The sequence below is a fragment of the Lepisosteus platostomus genome, chromosome 10, assembly GCF_059453375.1.
Source record: "Lepisosteus platostomus isolate fLepPlt1 chromosome 10, fLepPlt1.hap1, whole genome shotgun sequence".
Lineage (NCBI taxonomy): Eukaryota > Metazoa > Chordata > Actinopteri > Semionotiformes > Lepisosteidae > Lepisosteus > Lepisosteus platostomus.
In genome coordinates, this window is record NC_142620.1 from 21378650 (window position 1) to 21399027 (window position 20378).

Consider the following 20378-nt stretch of genomic DNA (forward strand, 5'->3'; position numbering starts at 1 on the left):
CTTGGGGTGTGTAACATTATACTATTAAAAGGCTATGAGGAAAACTCGGAACTAAGGAAAATTTTAAGACTTAATAAATCTGATATGTGGCATTTCTTATAGTGTCTCTCAAAAATAAACTTTTCTGGTGTCTTTGTAAGGTATATTGTTCAGCTGCTGTGTACAGTAAGGTAAATTATTTGTTCATAAGGTGCATACTTATTAATATTTGTTTATATTAATACATTTAATATATTAATAAAAAAAGTGTGTATGAGTGCACATCCCTGTCACTGTATCTCCTACACAAAGGCTTTGTTCCACTGTGGAAATGGAAATTGATGCTACTGGAACATATAATGTCACCATCACAATAACTAGAAGCCTTTAAAAGCACCATACCACATACAAACCACTTCCTGAAATGTGTAGTTTGAAGTGTTTTTTTTAAATCACAAACAGGAAGCAGTTGTTTCATGTCACGCAAACGGCATGTTCTCCAGCCTTTCTGAGTGACATGAAGTTGGTTTCTGACAAAAGAAGAAGAGAGCACATGACTCTTAAGATACCACTGCAGAAAGATACATGCAATGTCTGGTTTTGGCAAAGGTAGTATATTGGGGGGTGTCCTCGCTGTTCAGTTGTCACAAAAGCGACAGGAGGTATTCAGTCTTCTGTTGTCAATAAAATATTTTCACTGCTGTTTTGATTTCCATAAATATCTAACAATATTACATTTTGCAATCTAAGACTTTAATATAGCTGGGATGTACAGTAGCTTCTTTTAAACTAAGGAAGGAGATAATGAGGGGTGAGCAGGAGGAATTGATCTGTCAATCCTGGCAGTGAGAGAGTTGAGATAAAGGGAGTCAGGATTTGTTGAGAACCTAAAAAAAGTGCTGCTCACTTTCAAATGAAGATCAGATATGGATGACAAGTGAGGAATAGTTCAGTTTGTCCATGTAATGTGCTAAACAATAAAGGAGAATGAAAAGCTGGCCTTGCACCAGGACACTGAGAAGCTGTAAAACAAACTATTTAAACAGATTAACAGATACCTTAAAAAAATCTGAAGCTGATAATAACCGCAAGCAACATCAATGTTTTATGTCAATAGAGTATTGAGAGGGGTAAATAGGGCAATACAAACCTTAAAGCTGAAGTAACACTTCTCACATCGTTATCGGCTCCTCAGAAAACGGTTTTGGACATTTTTAACCCACAGGATTGGTGAGGAGTGAAAAAGAGCACAGTCTTGTACCAGAATGACACAGTGCATTTAGCACAAGAACAATGATGCTACTGCAACAGTACATCCCTGCTAACCTCCCACATATAATGTGGCTATTTCAGAGATACAGCATTTCTAACAAATGAACAAGTAATAGGTTTATTCCTTGCTGAAAAGAAGAGAAGAAAGAGAACACAACGTTTCGGCCGTGGAGCCTTCTTCACCTGAAGAAGGCTCCACGGCTGAAACGTTGTGTTCTCTTTCTTCTCTTCTTTTCAGCATGGAATAAACCTATTACTTGTTCCTTTGCAGCCTTCGCATGCTGACGCAGCTACCCACCTGAACTACATTTCTAACAAATGACATATATAGTAAAATCTACCTGTCAAAGAACACAGGGGAAGATGAATCTTGTCTATCAGTGCTCACACAAAATCATTTTTTTCAAACCATGTCCTTGAGATAATCACAAACTTTTAAGAGAGGAAAATTGGATTTCCTGCTCTGGTAATGCTTTCCTAATGGAAGAAAATGCATTGTTTTCCTGGAAAACGGCATTCATATTGTCAAAAAGTCAAACTGGAGGGTGGAAATCCTTCTTTTTCTTGAAGAAGGGCAACGTCCTCTTTGCCAGAAGAGTGCCCTCTTTTTTTTACAATTCTAATTGGTGTGAAAAAAGCTGCAGACAGATAAATACAATGATTGATACTAATTTGAAAATAGATTGATACTTCAGAGCATTTATACTATGGCCTCTGCATATCACTAAAGACCTGTTAAAGTTCAAATGATAATGAAAATAAAATAATCTCTTAAAAAGTCACTTAGGCTATTCTTTGATGAACATGAAGTCTCCAATGACTGACATTTCGTAGGCTGCAAAGGAACAAGTAATAGGTTTATTCCATGCTGAAAAGAGAAGAAAGAAAACAACGTTTCGGCCGTGGAGCCTTCTGAAGACTTCTGAAGAAGGCTCCACGGCCAAAACGTTGTGTTTTCTTTCTTCACTTTTCAGCATGGAATAAACCTATTACTTGTTCCTTTGGAGGTTTATTGAAGACAAACAGAACTGTTTGCTTATTTTCTTGGCAACAGAACATAAAGCAGAGTATTTCTGCCACCAAGGATGGACAGCAGAAAACAGTTTACAAAGGTCAAAGCAGAGTAAAAAATTCAATCAAAAAGCTTAATAAGACTTAACAAGGCTTAGATGGAGTGAATATCACAACAAAGGACTAAGGCACGCTCTCTAGGAGCAAGGAAGAGAAGGGAACAGGCAATCAAAGAACAGCTAGTGAAAATAAATAGTAGTAGCCAAAACTTCATGGAAAGCAGCCCATAAAAAGTCAAACAATATCCAGGAGGTTTGAAGCAGGTTGGAACAAGTTCTTTCGCAAACATATTTGGATGTGGGGTGGGGGAAACAGAACAGAGCAGATATGTTTGCATTCATACAGTATCTATCATTGTGAGCCATTATTTGCAGAGGTTAAATTTGGGGTACCGTCTTCATAAAAGCTACCCTAGTATGAGAAGGCTTATATTCCTAAGGTCCTTAAATCCTAGAACATTTTGTAGATCTACTGATCTCTTTTCTGCAATAATGAGTGGCAGTTTCATTCTTATATGTAGACTTATACTGTATATTTTTATAACACTGCGGTTTGAGATCGCAGTGGGTCAGAGTGACCCAGTTAAAAGGGCATAAATGCAGTCTTGACAGATTTAGTTACTGGGTAAAGTGAACTTAAGAACTCCTTGGCAATGGTTATCTTCCCTTCATGCATACCATCATTAGCCTTCCAAAAACAACAGCATGCAGGGAAAATTAAAATGGCTTATCTTGTTTTCTTTTCTGATTATTTTTAGGTCTAGACTTTTGTTCCTTAGGGAAGTGGTCTGAATCATAGAATAAAGGTTGTTATCATGCAGGTCTTGTTAAACCCCCGAGACACAGAAAGACTTCAGTGATGGCAAATCTCTCAGCTAGTGCCCTTCACGAGTAACTGAACTTCTAAAGAGAAAAAAAAATCCAAGAAAAACAACCTTCTTCTCCCTGACTCGGATTTCCGGCATCCGCAGGAGCTAACAGCCAGCCGGCCACAGAGCCTCGTCTTTTTTCAGTATAAGATTATCCGTGATCATGAATAAGTCATTCGCTTTTGGAGGATAAAAAACAAGCCTTGGAAGTCTAGTGGATTCTGGCTTAACAATTTTCACCGTTTTTTTTTTTTAAAGCCTTCACATGAAAAGAAAAAAAAATCAAAGGAAATGAAGGGAAAAAAAATACGCTTCCACTCGGCTGGCTTTTGCATTAAAATGGCAGCAGAATGATTTATTCTCTCGGGTGAATCGGTTGGCACAGCAGCTCCCCGGCCCTGCACGCCTGCAAAATAAACGTTTGGAACTGTGGATGAGGAGAAGTCAGGCTGCAGGCCGCAGTTGTTCAGTGAGTGGCCAACAATACATAGAACAGTTTCTGGTGCATTGTTTTGCCTTTTTTAGTGACTTACTGTTTGGGAAAGAATATGAAGTGCAGCGATAAAGCCCAGACTTGCTGCCTGGGCATGATTTCAGACGTGTGCGATATGCCTCTAATGCTTACCAAATTGCTTCAGGGACCCGGTCTGTGAATTACTGTACTTGGATTTTGCTTTTAACTTCTAGTGTGTGATTTTGTTTCTTATTTTACCACCCTGCCTCTCCTCCACCCATTTTCAGAATTTTCCAAGGCTGTGGTTTATCCAAAAACAAGCTTGTGAGTGCATTAAAATAAGATGATTTCATATAGAGACATCAGTCACAACAAGACCTAAAGAGGGGCAACAAACTGGTATTTTCAGCAATTCCCGTTGGTGTGTGTAATCTACAAAGAGGTCAGGGGCAAGCATCATTTACGGGTTCATTTGACAGCTGAAGCCACGTTCTGTGTTTCCACTGAGGGAGAATCCTCTCCGTTTCATGCAGGACATTCTTGACTATTTGCAGTACAAACAGCAATTAGCTTACCCTTATTTCAATTTGTGTTTAAGACCAGATTGGGGGATACAGTGGAAAGTAGTGTTAAACCTTGCCTTACATCTATAGTCCTTAAGTGATTGCCAAGTATCTAAAGCCATCAGTAGAATGCTTATCTTGGTAAGGGTTATTCAAGCCAGTCTATCTCTCCAGAAGGATAACGTACAAAGTACAATTGCTCTTTCTTAGGATAGGATAACAGTCATATCATCATCCATTTTTTAACTGCTTTACCCAATTCAGATTTGCAGTGGGGAGCCATAGCCTATCCCAGCAAGAAATGGGGTACACCCTGGACAGGACATACACACACACACTTTCACCAGGGCCAGTGAACTTATCAATACATCTTTGGACTGTCGGAGGAAACCGGAGCACCCGGAGGAAACCAACATGAACATACAAACTCAATGTAGAGAGCACCCTACTTCCAGAATTGAACCCAGGGCCTCAGCCCTGTTAACCAGTGTGCCACCATGTCATCCCCAGTCATATCAAATTGAAGAAATTGTTTTCCCATCTTGTCCAATGCCAATTTGAACGTGTTTACAGAACAGGACAAAAAAAAAAAACTTTCAACAAAATCTCCTTTATGAGAACTTCGGTTCGATTTTGAAGACTTGTATGATGGCCAGTACCTGAGTGTTCAGCTATCTGAACTCTGAATGCTTCTTGCCTCCGATGGCAGAGCAAGAGTTCCACACATCCCTTGTATAATGAGGTGCAGTACACATGTGCTTTCTGTTCAGAGCATTAAGTCAGTTCCGATATAGAACACTTCAGACTTTTTTTCCGGGCTCTTACCTGAATAAGCCACTTAGCCTGCCTTTCAAGTAATTTTATCACCAGCCTTCCAGCTATTTCAGAAAAAAATATAACAGTGGGTTTATGATTGATAATGGGGGCGTATGCTTTTACGCTCCAGTATTCAATAACATTTGGCTAATATTTTACCAAGAAGCCTGCAAGTAACCCTTATACATAAATGACGTCATCGGTTCGATTTGGCCAAACAATCACCCTGCAGGTCTAGGTCTAAACACACGCTCCACTGTCTTCTCACCATACAAGAACTTCATACTACACCTATAACACACACACACTCACTACCCTACATTTAACACTACTGATTGCTGTCAAGTGGTCATTCAAGCTGGAATGTGGTCTGTGCACTTGCAGACAGTTTCCCTTCCCTACGTACTTTTCATTTCCTTTTGAATTCCTTGGTTCACATACCAAAGCAATGTAGTGTTGAGACAAAGGAACACGTTTTGTTTTTTCAAAAATATGGGGTTTATTGGTTTAAACTGCAATCAGTCGTTACAAAACACGCAATTTCATATAAACTCACATATAGAAAAAACTGTAGTGATCAGCAAAAGCTGTAAAATACATTCAACAGTTTACTTTCTTTGTGTCAGTTCTGTTAACCCTTTCTATTTTGACTAGGAAAACAGAACAAAGAATTATTTTTTTTCTATTCTTTTTTTTATATAAAAATAAAAGGCGGAATGCACTGGCTACCTGGAATGTATCCAAAAAGAGGCACTTACTTAACCATTGCAAACAAGGGATCACAAAAAAATCTACCTGTTTCAAGTCACAGCTGGTAGTTAGTGCCTTGCTTTCAAAGCAGGTTTCAGCTGCCTTCGTCAAAGAAAACTATGAACTCTGTGTCTTAAAAAAGGCCCAGAACCCACACACTTAACTAACTCTAGGCTTGCACATCAATTCTCTATCAAGTGCAGCCATAAAACACTTGCAATAGGAATTCTTCACCTAATGCTCCAAAAATCCTTTATCTACACAAGCTCCCCCTGCAATTTCACCTTGTTTACTGCTGTTTTCTGCTGAAGGCAACTAGTGAAAGTGTTAAAAAAGGCTAAATAAAAAAAAACACTTCAACAGGTAGGTTTTTTTTTTCTTCAGTAAATATTTGCAGGCAAGCCAACTAGTTTCTCTCTGTGGTTTCGAGACTTATTTCTCCTGGATCAATAGAATCCCTTTTATTAAAGTTATAGCTGCTTCAGCACGTGTGTTCATAGTTCTCAGCACTTCCGATTCCCAAAGTGCCCGTCCGATTCAAAGGTCTTTCACCTAAACATTCCTTTTTGCATTAATGCTGAAGGCAATACTTGAATTTTAGGCTCCGTGTTTCCAAAAGTTCAGTTTCCCCAAATCGGGTTCAACTGTTTAGCAGACTCTCAGAATAAATTCACTCCACAGGGAACCAATTGGCTTGTTAAGCTGATCAGCATGTGCTAGTTTCTGTGCAAGCAACAAATGGCTGACTTGATGTTTTGGACCCCTGTTAATGCATTGTATTTAAGAAATAACAGGAAAGCACTGTTATTGTCTAGGTGCACTGCATAATCTGTACATTCTATGAGCATGGCTAACAGCTACACTCAAGCTAGTAAAAGAAGGAATGCAATTAATAAGGCAGTAACATTGATCCTGAATTTGCAGTCCAACAACACAAGGGAAAAAAAAAATCTAAAATAAATAATCAAAACGCAATGTTTTTGCATTTTTTTTAAATTAAGTTTCATTTTTAAAATAAAATAAACAAAGTGTAGTTACAAAAAAAAGACATTGTAGTATAATATATTAAACTGTGAAAAAAGGAAACAAAAGTCTTCACAATCTTTAGATTAATACGGAAGATCATAATTTAACATAAAAGAAAATATATTCTATTGTTTCATTATCCCGATAAATATAAACAAAAATTAACAAAAAAATGCATATGATCGGCAATAAATACGTTTTTTGATAAGTTAAATAAGCAGTGACAAGCAAAAACTCCCACTTGAAAGTTTTTTCCAAACAAAACAATAATAATAATAATAATAATAATAAAAAAAACAGAAGGCTAAGAGTAAAAGGTGGGAAAAAAAAAGTGCTCTACAAACTGTAACCTAAGTTAGAGCAAATCCATAAAGCTATCTTATTCCTAAGAGTGGGACTTCTGGATCCAGTTCTGGAATGCGAAACAGGCCCACAGGCTTAGAACAAAAATCAACCCGAGGAAATGGAAGGGGAAGTGGTCAAAGAGAATAGTCAGAACTTTAGATAACCAGAGCTTGTAAAGAAACGTCTTCCTAGTCCCACCAAATTAATGACCAGCAATGTAGGAAACTGCTAAAAGCTTTTAAGAGTCCCTCCTGATGTTCTTGGGGTTGTTGTGGTGACAGAAGAGGGGAACTGAGCCTATAGCACCAAATACAAACTTCTCTTCCTGGCTGACTCCCAACAAATCCTGTTGCTTAGTCTCAAGTCCTTCCTGCTACCTCCCCTCACCCAACACTTTTGTAAGACGGGGCTGAATGTTTTCTTTAAAAAAAACAAAACAAAAGCAAAACTAGTCCACTTGCCCAAGCTTGTACAGAAGTGTCCCCCCTCCCCCTCAGGATTTTTCATTTGTTCGATTTCTTTTTTTTTTTAAAGAGGGGGCCACCATTTATTTTTTTTAACACCCTCCCACTGGCCCACTGAGCTGTAAGAAAACAGTGGTAATGGATGGCAGAAAATAGCCAGTAGAGGGCGTGAGGCTACTTGCACAAAGGCTCCATCTGCATTGCTACACGTCAGGAGGAAAAGAAAAGGCAGATGGTTCCTAGTGTGAATCACAGTCCGAAAAGTAAAAAAAAAAAAGGCACTTTGTAAACTGCTGGCTCTTAAAATTCATCTGGCAGAGCTTTTTTTGGCACTATTACACTGTAGAGGAGGTAAAAGGGGATTAACAATTTGCTTTTGTTGTCCATAGGAATTGAATTTCCCTTAATTCAAAGAGTGTCCAGCTAATATAAGGTCTGGAATCAAACGCCATTTGTGTTGGATTTCAGAAAGGGGTTGTCACTGATTGAACATCGTCATTGGCTCTCACCTCCTCAGGAACACAAAGCCTTGGGAATAGTGCGGCACTCTCAGTCACCATTCGAGAGAGAAACACGTGCAAGTGGACTCCTCAGCTTGACATTCTTTTCCAAAAACCCCAAAACTGTCCCAAGAGAAGCATTCGTTTCTCAATTCGCAAACTGGACGAGAGAGGGGGCAAGGGGAGGTGGGGGGCAGCAGAGGGGGGAGTGCCACTTGTCTCGGCTTTCAGATTTCGCTTAGTCGTCGGAGATTGAGAGTCTGCTGAAGATGGGGAGGCGACGGGTGGTGTCCAGGACCGGAGACTCCGACCCGCTTAAGCTCCCTGAGCTGCTCTGGTATCCCTCCTGGTCGGAGAGGGAGTCTTGGGGGCTGGGGGGTGACTCAAACAACTGGGGCGACTCGGACATCGCCCTGAAGAAGAAGGTCGTGGGCGAGGGGGGCGCTGGGGCCGAGGGGTCGGCCTGGGAGCCCAGGCTGGGCCCGAAGAGGCTGGCTAGCTCCTGGCTGGAGTAGGTGAAGGGGTTGCTGGGCCAGTCCTGGAGGTCGTCCGCGTGGAAGATGGGCGGAGGCGTGACGGAGGTGGGGCTGTCCTGCAGCCCGTTGTTGCTGGGGAACCCGGCAAAACTGAAGCTGTGCTGGAGCCGGGGCCTGTCCAGCTTGTTGGAGGCCGACAGAGGGGGCGGCCCCCGGCGCTCCTCCGCGTTGTGGATGAAGTGGCAGCGCGGGCCGTAGGGGCAGAACCCGATGGTGTGGAAGGTGCGGCACAGTTCCGTCTTGTACTTGGGGTGGCGGCTCAGGCTGCGCAGCTCGTGGATGCCGTGAGCAAACTGGCACTTGTCGCCGTACTTGCACACCCCGTTCTCCTCGAAGGGCCGGCACAACTCCGTCTTGTAGCGGCTGGAGTTGACCTGCCCGCTGCCGTTGCCCCCGGCCGACTTCGGCAGCAGCCGGTCCCCGGTCTCCGAGTAGGACCGGTCCCGGAAGCGGTTCTCTTTGTTACTGCTGCCCCCGGCGGATGACGGCTCCACCTTGAGGCTGTTGTTGATGAACTGGTTCTGGTTGAACTTGGAGTTGGGCAGAGTGACTGAGTGTCGCCGCTGGTACACACCCACCGAGGAAGAAGGGGTCCCCACTGCCTTCCTGTCCAGCAGGGGCCCATTGGGGGTGCTGATGGGGGGACTGGGACCAGTGCAGGGAACAGAAGTGGGATGGGGGGCAGTGAGGATGTTGTTGTTGTAGTTCATCATCTTGTTGTTCTGGAAGAGAAACAACCCAGAAAGAAACAAGAGTCAGCAAACACATCTGGCTTCGCATGAGCATGAATCCAGGGAATATGCCAAAACTCGGGGAGATCTAGAACTGGAATCCCAGAAACTAAAAAGACACTTCCCACTGTCTCCCAGTCTCGCTTGGGCAATCCAGCTGTATTATTTTTAAGACTTCAGTCCTCATACAGCTGCTGGGTTTGCAATAAGTCTGTAGACTGATCTAATCACTTCCTGTTAACCAAGACGTGCAGAGTCTGAAGACTGACACTGTCTGCTGGGAGTTGTACAACAGAAGCCAGCCAGTTCAACGAGGCAGTGTTAAATACGTTTTGGGTATATGACAACACAAACACTATTACAAGAGCCATGTTTTGGGTGTCAGGCTTTATGTACAATTTTAAATCACTTATTTTCTTCTAATTCACTTTTTCAAAAAAAAAAGGCTATTTCTAGTCTTAAGCACTACCTCATTCCATTCACAGTGGCTATGATTCACTAACTTAATACACATGCTTTCGCATGATACATTGTTTTGCCTCCAAAAATGCTCATTCGGAAACGGGGGAGTTCAAAGCAGGTTTTTTTTATCTGCGACTACTATTAAGCAGACATTTGAAGCGTCTTAAGTTACCTGTAAACAAATTAAAACCCGCTGAAACCTCAAAAATAAAGGTCCGTTTACATAAGAATGTTTTTACTATGTAAAATTCCAACATTTTTATCCTTAACGTATGGATATTGTTAAGGATATTCAATTCAGCAATCCGCCTAGCAACTAATCAAACATGAAAGTTTTTTAGGACCCGTGAACTAAAAAAAAAACGTGCCACATAGCCGAAATGAATTACAAAAACTGCAATTTTGCATTCTGAAATAATATACTGTGTGTATGTAACCGTGCAAAATGAATCCTTCAAATTCCACGCCGTGTTTTCCACGCAGCCAGTAGTGAAAGATTCCATTACACATCCAGTAAAACTTGTAAATCACCAACACCGAGTTTAGACTCTCGGGGCGTGCAATAAATTAACACGCAACCAAAATAACGAAACGATCGTTCAAGATTACGCTTTGCAAACTGCCCCCCTCCCAGCAAACACACACACTCGAAAAAAAAGGAAAGCATGTGCGCGTATTTAGAAAAAAATAGACACAGGCGATCATTCCTCCACAAACGTGAGGCTGCGAGAGGAGGAACTGCACGAGCGAGACTGGCCAACGCGCCGAGGAAGCCTGAGCACTTCCTGTGTGATGCGTTGATTCACGCTCTGCGGGTGCACATGTGTCAGTGTGCAGTAGTGGCTCCCACAGCAGAAAACAAACGATACTCGATTTTCCGATTACATATTCCACGATGCAAGTAAACAAACAAAAACGCCGTCCACTTACGCGCACGCACATACTCCAGGTGTGAGGGGGTTAACTGAACGATCCCCTTTATGATCACTAACGTTTAATGAGATTAAGGCGGTTTGTTGGTCACCCACTAGTACGACCAATGTCAGCTCTTTGCCCAACAAGTCTAATTTAATTGGAAGTAGGAATTTAGTGTGTTTGAGGTGCACCTGTAAAAATGGTAAGATTTCAAATACCTAGTAGATTTTGATCTGAAAATGTAATGCATCTGTCTTTTTGCGAAAGTGCATAGCACGTTCGTTTAAACCCAACAATTCATTCGATTATCATCTCTACAAAATCTTTTATGTGGTAGACCACAAAAGCGATTCAAATAACCTACTTACAAGAAACTAGCTTTCGGTATTAAATTTGTTTAGAAAATAGATTTTTATAAATTCGGAAATATCTCGTTTAATGTATAAGGGGCTGAATAAAATTAAATGAATCCGTGCAAATCAACCGCCAATTGCACGTTTCAAACCTATACTAGTGCGTTTCTGACAAGACTTATATTGTCCTCCGATTTTTCATGTGTCATGTAAAACGGTTACGACTTGCAAATCATTAGCGCAGAACACGCGGTTTTTAAAAATCTGCGTTCACTAAAATATTTACATTGATTTCTTACAACCACGTCACATTTTATTATTAATCCTAGAAAACATACTTCCACTTATTTAAAATTTAAACACTCGGTGCAGATTAAATCAATAACTCCTCTTCAGCAAATACTTGCTATATCACTAGTAAACACCGCTCCGAAGTCTGAACAAATTTATATGAAAATTAGAAAGTAGCAAACAGACTCGACCTTCTCAGGGGCACATCAAAACAAGACTTTAAAAAAAAAGTTTAAATCGACAATCGCATACAGAAGCACAAAAAAAAAACTTTTCAGATCTTTACCTTGTTTAATACTTCGCTGAAGTCAAAGAAAGGCGATACCACAGCGGTGGTCATCTTCGATGCGAAAAAGTGTAAAAATAATAAAAATGTTATAAATCACAGTTTTAATGGGCGACGATTTCAAGCTTTGTTGTGTTATATTTTCACTTCCCAACTATCAGAGCCCCCTCTGTCCTGTGAAACAGCTCCAGATTACTTATGTGCAAGTTTTGCCTAAGGAGGAGCCAGTGTTTGATTGGCGTGCAATAAAAAACTTTTTTTTCTTTCGCCGCGGTCCGGAATGGTGGGAGGGATTGGCAGTGTGGACTTGTTCTGAGGCTGGTGTGTGGAAAGTTTCGAGATCCGAATTTTTATTTTTTTTTAATTTAAAGAAACTTCAACTTGAATTCTTACTCTGTATTTGTCGTTTAAAAATCGAAAACTTAAAAATCACTTTAGTAAAAATGTTCATGGTCTGTGTTTTTTTAACTTTAGCAGGACGATCGCCATTTCCTTAAACGTTTTTATGTTTGCGCGAAAGCATGCTATGTCCGAATTTACAGTACATAGTTAAAGAGTCCTACTATGGGTCTAATTTTATTTTGATTTAGAATGTGGAGTGTGGGAACCTTTATAAAATACCAGTTCAAGAAGGTATACTTTTTGTGTGTCGTCGGCTGGGCGTTATTTGCAGTTAATGAAGATATTTAGTCTGTTATGTTCAAGTCGAGTTAATGCAAATTTGCGGTAAGCTGTTTGATTGTGTTCAGTTATTTTTAATATGGAAATGTCAACATTGGCCGTGGTCTGTCAGGTGTTGCGTACACAAAACAGACTGTGGCAGCCTTTTGGGAGTTAGGTTTTGCTGTAGTTGTGCAGGTATATGCAGGAGTACGTTTTTTTGCAGGCTAGAGCAGCTGGGAGTTGAAAATAGTTATAGTAACCATTCTATCTCTAGATTTAACTTGGAATAAATACAATTGTCCTTCAAATCGATTACAAATCAATTCGCCCTCTTCCGATAAGTCAATAAAGGGGATAGGCACCCCTGTGGTTGAGGTTCACCCCAACCTTGGACTTTAATCTTAGAAATTCACTTCCTTGTTAATAATGGTGTTATTGGAGTAGTTTTCCTTGGGTTAAACGAAAAGTGGAACTACTGTATGAAAAAGCAAGATCAGAAAAGCTTAAAGGCGGACATTACAAATTCGCGCGAATTGGCTGATTTACATACATTTCTTTTCGGAATGAATTTATGTTGCAGCCGTCTTCGGAAACATTAGTTTTGGTGCCTTCAAATGGGTACAGTATATGAAGGGGGTTTAAATAAGGGAGCTGCCAAGTAGCGTGTTTTGGCTCTTGAAGACATCGTAATAGACACAAATCGACACTCAGATAAAACTATTGTACCTCCATACGTAATCACGTATACTGTTGCTAATAAAAAAATGAAGAAATAAGATTTCTTTTCTCGACGCAGCACGGTGCAGTTTGGGACTGCTGCAAGTCTGCGTCCATGTCTGGAGAGCTAGTGAACCCAATGACAAATTCTGAACAGTCCTTCTGTAACTCGGCAAATAAATACGTGCATTTGCCATGTGTTGTACGAAAACTCCACATACACCAGTGTGCAATTGAGCCTAACATTTACTCGTATGGTCTCCCTGTATAAAGTTTTAAAACAGACAGCTAATCACGCTTAGCATTTCCAGCACAAAGTAAACGCGTTTTTTCTCTTCCGGGTACTGACACGATAGAAATTCAACACTCTAAACAGCTTTGGTCTCCTGAACTAAAGAATAAAGTTAGTTTTCCTTAAAATGCGCCAAGGTTGTTGACTCGTAACTGTAGTGAAACTCGTAGCTCCTCAAGGGTTCCCAGCTATATGATCCAGTCTATAATTAAATCGCTTTTAATTGTCAGGCTAAAAACGTCATTTCTGGGACTTTCCATCGGGTTAACGGGTTCAGATGGGGGGAAAAGATTAACCCTTTCCTAACAGAGCCGAGAGCGCTACGATATAACGTGTGGGTCCGTCGTAACTAAAACCAACATCTGTTAACTATTTAATTGCCGCTTACTGTCAGCACACAATTTAACCCTTGACTAGGCAATGCGATGAAGTGTGTACAGTATGTGTTGGGTTCTGCAACTCGAGTCTCGTTTTGTTACTGTTTCCCATGTTAAAGGCACAAAATATATCACATTACAGATTAGACCGTTAAAACCACATTTTTTGCTACACCTAAAACTTTCATTTTACCATGAAAACGCACGTTGAATTTAGCATAATTTTTATTTCTAGTCCCTCAAGCTAAATCGAAACCTCTTCCCAAAACGTATTTCTGATGGTAGGATTTCGGAATAGTTGCTGCTGTGGTTAGTTACGTGAATATAATTATAAACATGCCCGGAGTGTAGGTGTGCTACGTGAAGACTTATTGCTAGAAAGTAGACAGCTACAATTTTTGTGAACGATTGATGAACCAACTAGAAATTAAAACGCAATAATCGCCTGTTTGTTTCAGAAGGGACGAGTTTCTTTACTGCCAGTCCTCGGATTGTCTCGTAGTATTAACAGAGATGAAACTAGCTGTAAATTAGCACTAGCAGAAACCTCCAGCAAGCAGCGCTGACGGAGACATATATGATGACGACTTCTCTGCAGACAAGACAGCGGGCCGCAGAGGGAGGAGACAGCGCTTCAAGAGGCGGTGGACGGCTGGAGCTAGCAAGCACTTTATGTCAGAGATAAAAGTTTGTGAAACAAGGAGGGACGTGCTGGGGCTTGGCGTGAGTAAGAAGCCTGTTGAAAGACAGAATCAGACCACAGATCAGAGCCTGAGGCTGAGAAAGGCATGCGCTGGTCTTTTCTGAGAAACTGGTAAAACAGAGGGTGACACAATCTGAAGCCAAAATACATTATGGGCACGCACTGCGTTGCATGTCTGGCCTTTTTGTATTTAAATTGTTCATCGTATATATATATGATATCAACGCCACAATTGCTGTTTCAGGTAGCCTGCATTTGCAGATGTGTCAGACACGGAATGGACAGGGACATTGACATCTTATTCGGTTTGAATACGGTTTGAAGAGTTTCCCCTTCCCGTTGCATTAAAATAGGTCTCCTGTCTGAGCATGAGTGTCAAAAAAATTCAAAATCAAACTACCAAGCACTTAAATGTCTGCACCGTTTCATTGTGTTTCTTTACCTCTGTTGTGCCTGGTCATTTTAACAGGAGCTGTCCAAGACTGAGTACTGTAAGTTAATGGTCATACTGTAGGCCTAAGCAATGTAGTTGTTACATTTTTGTTTTTTTTTTTAAATAAATCCATAACGGTTTGCTTGACGTTTTGGCCTGTTATTTTTAATTATAAATAATAAACAACAGCAGCACGAATGGGGTTCTAGCATATCTGTAGGCATAGTAAATTGCTCACCTCTTAAATAAGGCAGTAACTTTAATTTGAAAGAAGTCAACTATCTGATACAGTAAGTAAACATCAGCTGTTTTTTAATGAATGTAAGAGCCATTTTTACTACCTCATGCCCGTTTCATGTGGTATGAGCCATAAACAAAGATTTAATACAGTGACCTTTTCCTTAAAGATAAAGGGGATAGGCACCGCTGTGGTAACTGTTGTGCAAAACTTGAGGTTCACCCTAACCTTGGACTTTAACCCTAGAAACGCACTTCCTTGTTGACAATGAGGGTATATCTCGGAGTAGGTTTCCCTGGGTTCAACGAAAAGTGGAACTATGAAAAAGCAAGACCAGAGAAGCTTAAAGGGGGAGATTAAAAATTCGCACTAATTGGCTGATTTCCATAAATGTCTTTTCACAATGCGTTTATGGTGCAGCTGTCTTCGGAAAAACAGATGGATTAGTTTTGGTGCCTTTAGATGGGTATATTGAAATGAAGTCGTGGCCATGTTTATAATTGGCAGCAGTTCTCTTCTGATCTCTGATACTTGCACCTTTCAGGAGAGTGTGATTTGATGATCATGTATGAGTGACCTCATACACTGATGCAATTTGGTCTTTCTGGATTTAAAACATTTTGTTTTAGCGTTCTTCATTGTTACATCAAAGAGATTGGTCTTTCATTTCAGAGTATATGTATATGTGATCTGTGCACTCTGAAGCCTATGGTTGTTACTGTAGCCTTCATCACACAGGGCTCTTCTTCATTATCTAAATTCCTTCAGAGATATGGAAGTATAGTTGTCTTTATTGCTGCAAATGTCTGTCTAATTTTATTTTCATAGCATTGTAGTTTGAGGGTGTATACTCAAATAGGTATAAATCAGATTTTCATTTTTACTCACAACATATAAAAGTGTGATATAGTTTGAATATTCAATAATGTTATAGTTTTAAGGTGAGGTCGGCCTAATTTCTCGATTCATCTGAGAGTAATGTTATAAACTACTTTAATGGTACTAAAATAGCTGAAGCACCAATTCTAGTTTTTGCACGCTCTTGGTAAAGAATTTAAGACTCTCAGAATGCAGAAAAAATGAAAACCAAGAAAAACATGAAATCGTCTTTCCACAATTTATCCTATCGAGCACCCCGCAAATGTGTAAATCTAGCCTGAAACATGAACACAGTTTAAAACCAGGCATTCATTTCCTTACAAAAATTAGTCTTTTAAGATGTGTAACCATTAAGTTTTTCACGTTTTTATTTTGTGATGTGTTTATGTGTCACTAATATTATAGGCGGTCAAACAACATGCCTGTATTTCTGAGGAGATATTCCACTGTGATCTTTATTGTGTATGTAAAATAAACAGAAAGGCCTCCAGTATTCATAGGTCAATCAGGAGAGAGTTAATCAATTCTGTGATCATAAAGGTGAGTTAAAAACTATCGTTTAGTACAGGGTCACAGGGGAGCCAGAGCCTATTCAGCAAGCTAAGGGCGCAAGAAGGATACACCTTAGACAGGATGCAAGCCCATTTCAGGGCACACAATGACACACAGTCACACCAGGGCCAGTTTTCCCAGAAGCCAATTAACCTATCAGAATCTTTGGACTGTGGGAGGAAACTGGTGCACCTAAAGAAAACCCACACAAATACCAGGAGAACATACAAACTCCATACAGAAAGCACCCCAAGAAAGGTCCCAGCACTGAGGCAGCAATGGTAACCACAATGCCACTGTACCACCTGGGTTAAAACGTATTTGAAAAGACAAAAAAAAATTCAACTGGCTTTCCACTAATGGTAGACCCAGATTATTATTTTAGCGAACACACCTGTTTTGACAGTAAGCAGGAATTTGGAGTCAGTTTAATGTGCATCCACAATTTTTTTTAAATTGTCCTTTGAAATGAGTGTTAGATTTCACACTGCAGAAGCCCTGCATTCTTTATCGATATTAATGACCTTTAAAATGCATTTTTTTCTGTCAACCATGGGAAACAAGGGGATCCACTTTTCTTTGCAACACAGTGTGTTGGAAACTCAGCCCGTCATTATGCAGGTCTGTGGCTATGTTATGGAAAGTTTACCACACAAAAATACCTTTTATCTCGCCTTCATCATATTGCGTATGATAAAATATGCCAGAATTAGTGATAATTGGTATTTGCAAACTCAGAAAACATGACTGGTTTCAATTGTAGATTTTCACTGACATTTTGAGACAGCAATTCAGATAAGCTATCTTCTCTTTGCGCGATCTGCTCAGCCGATTCCTCCGCGCTGTGTAAACTTGTTCATTCTTCACTTCGCCTGTAGGTGGTGCTGGTGGTTTCACCTTACTTGCTTGACTCTGCTGCAGCTCTGCGGTGGTCACTCTTGATGCAAGAGACATTAAAATAGATTAATTGAACAAAACCAAATCGTGTTTCCAAACCTAACAAATTGTATTCAGCCAGAATAGAAATTATGTTAGCTTTTGAGCAGCTCCACTTGAATCAAGTGTATGTCACCATCTTGTAGTGTTGCAGTTTGCCTAGGTAGTTTTATCCTCACAAAGCACCTTATTCAATCTTGAAAGCAGAAGAGCCCCCTGGATAAATACATTAAATAATAATGCAGTTCTATATGTGTGCTCTGGATTTGGGGTATTGCAAACCCCGAATAGTAGCAGCCAGTGATAAACACCATGGTACACTTTGTAAAGGTTTCATTAAGAATGTCTGCATTCCCTTTTTAAAACTGAGGCATTTCACTTCATCAGGGCCTAAATGAAATGCCTTTAGCTTAATTGAGGCCTCGCAAGGCCTCAGAGAAGACCTAAGTCTAACATGGGATAATATCATACAGTATAATACAGTACTGGTAAAAGTTTATTTAGCTGATGCTTGTTAAAGCTGTCTTGGTATGTTTGGCAGGCTGCCTTAAGATAAATCAGGTTGGTATATAAAAAATTATTACTGTGCTGATTACATCTTGAAATAATAAACTGGAAATCAAGAATCTTAACTGCACATGATGTACTTTTGCCCCACTTCCAGACTGAAAATAAAGTAATAAGCTATGTTTTTCTTCCCAGCCTGAGGTGTTAAGACTCTGATGCTGTTTGTTCGGATACCTTCTTGGGATTAAATCATCAGGCACTGTGTTTAATGTGAAAGGATAGCTTGGAAAGTTCGGGATTTAGCAGAGTAAATAATGCTTTGCTGTTGAAACTGTCATACGGTTCACATCAAGTATGCTCAAACAGTCCAGACACAATAGCTAGGGTTTTGTTCAGTTTTATTCCTTATTAAAGATTTGTCTTTATCTCAACTTATTGAATTCTGTGATCCCAAACTCCTGCAGAGTTTTTTACAGAACTGTTTAGCATGAGCTCACGTATTTCCTTTGGTGCTCTCATTAGCATTAAAATATGACAACTGGGCTATGCCTAGTTTTTTCATACTCATTATTGTTGTCAGAACTTGAAATACCTTTTTGCCTTTGTACCAGTGGTCTAAAGGACCAGGATACCAGGATAAGAGGTGCAGTTCCCGAGCATGGCTCTTTGCTTTGATATTCTTGTAAATGAATGCCTGTGTGATGTGATTGTTCATTCATTTTTCTTTTCCAGTCTGTCCTGATGATATTTGACTGATCAGGCACTTACGCCTAGGAAACCAGTCATTATCTGGCATGTGTGGCTTTTGTGGGGAGTTAATGCCAACTGATGGAATGCTCCTAAAATGACAGCCTCTTCCTCTTGTGTGAGCCTGCACTACCTTTTCTGAGCAGCAAATATTCTTACCAACATCACCCTTAATAATTATGATCCCGCACTTATCATACTGTCAGAGACGTAACGTTGTTGTGCGTCACTGTAAAATATACAACTGAACGATGTAATTTATACAAACCATAATTGCAGGAATGGTATTTTGGTGCATATATGTTACAAATGTTATAGAAATTCATGGACATGATATCATTATTTCCTGTTTTGGACTGAGGACCCATAATTCACTCAGCATCCTATTTTGATGTGTAATGCCTGCTAAATCAATTTTAGTTTACTCAGAAACAGCTGCAAACCGTGTGTACTATCAGGCTTTAAGAACTTTCCAAGTGTTTGTTATGCAGCTTTTTGGAGATAACAGAGAACTTCATTTGAAGGCTAGAGAAAGTGGATTTCTGTTTACAGAAAATATAAATGTCTGTGCTTGGATGGAGTTGCACAAAAAGAGCAGAAAAAAATGGGTAGATTTTTAAACACGCGCATTAAAAAACAACAACATGGATACAATTCTGGAGGTCTCATTCTAAAGCTTTATTATACTGCAAAACCGGAGTCTTGGGGCTGAAGAAAAACTCCAGCCTCCAAATGAGCATCTTCTCAGGCCAGGCCACTCAGAGAGAAAGGAGGTTTAGGAGGTAGGCCTGATTACGGGTTAGACGGTAGATATCAGAAAGCTCTCTCGGCGCGACAGTGTAATCACAGTCATGTCTTATTTGCATTCAAAGAGAGCAATTAGCTCTGGATTATTGCAGGTGTGTTAACTTCTCTCCCAGCTGACATTTATCCTTCGACTGGAAGCTTCATACAAGCCACCCTTCGTCACAGACAAGAGAGGTCTGCAGAAAAAGCCAGACTCAAATTACCTGGTTGCACCCACACTGAGTCATTGCACTGGGACTGAGCTTGGGTTGTAACTGTGCAGCTCTGAGCTGGAGGAATCTTTTTTGAATAAGATTCTGCTATCTTTGTTTTATTTCCAGACTAAAAACAGCCTGTACAGGGATATTTTTGGACAAGTGTAATTTATGTTTTCTCGATCCTATCTATTGCTGCATTTTTCTTGTTACACTTTTTCGCTGGGTTTTTCAAGGTAAATCTCCAATATTGTCTCTAAATCCCTAATTGAGAGTTTGAGGTGTCTAAAGTCTTTTTTTACTTTAGGCTTGCAGTAGACTGACAATTAGATTCACACCTTGCACTTTGTCTAAAATTAAGTTATAAATCAAGTAAGGCACCAATGTGTATATCCTTCTCTAAGTTTTCTATCAAAGAAACAAGCATTTTATGGCACACTTCACTGAAACTGTTTGGGATGTTGCCAGATAAAGTGATTTAATTAAAAAATGTAGGAATGTGTATATATGCACAAATGTTTGTTTACAAATCTATACAGTCTAAATCTCAAGTGCTTGTGTGTGGGAATGCATGTAATTAGAATTTAGCATGAGTGATCTTTATTGTGTGTTGCAACCTAACTTTACGTGTCTGATTGTCACTCAGCGAGG

General features: G+C 40.1%; 1 protein-coding gene and 1 long non-coding RNA gene across 2 annotated transcripts; one reads left to right on the top strand and one right to left on the bottom strand.

Annotated features, from left to right (window-relative positions):
• Positions 1–5497: 5497 nt before the first annotated feature.
• zfp36l1a (ZFP36 like 1 zinc finger CCCH-type a) lies at positions 5498–11874 on the bottom strand. Its single transcript, XM_088648784.1, has 2 exons — positions 11683–11874; positions 5498–9366 (listed from the first exon to the last, which is right to left on the bottom strand). Exons 1-2 carry the CDS (start codon positions 11734–11736, stop codon positions 8347–8349), a joined length of 1074 nt encoding a protein of 357 aa, XP_088504910.1. The 5' UTR covers positions 11737–11874; the 3' UTR covers positions 5498–8346.
• A 73-nt stretch (positions 11875–11947) lies between these two features.
• LOC148653584 (uncharacterized) lies at positions 11948–15014 on the top strand. Its single transcript, XR_015941709.1, has 2 exons — positions 11948–12408; positions 14190–15014. It is a non-coding gene; the product is annotated as an uncharacterized LOC148653584 (long non-coding RNA).
• The last annotated feature ends 5364 nt before the right edge of the window (positions 15015–20378 follow it).

What these genes read in the sequence shown, in the direction of transcription:
- zfp36l1a (XM_088648784.1), bottom strand. Translation starts at nt 11,736, where the DNA reads ATGACCACCGCTGTGGTATCGCCTTTCTTTGACTTCAGCGAAGTATTA. An exon ending in TCAGCGAAGTATTAAACAAG is followed by an intron (nt 9,367 to 11,682) that starts GTAAAGATCTGA and finishes TTTCTCTTCCAG; the next exon opens with AACAACAAGATGATGAACTA.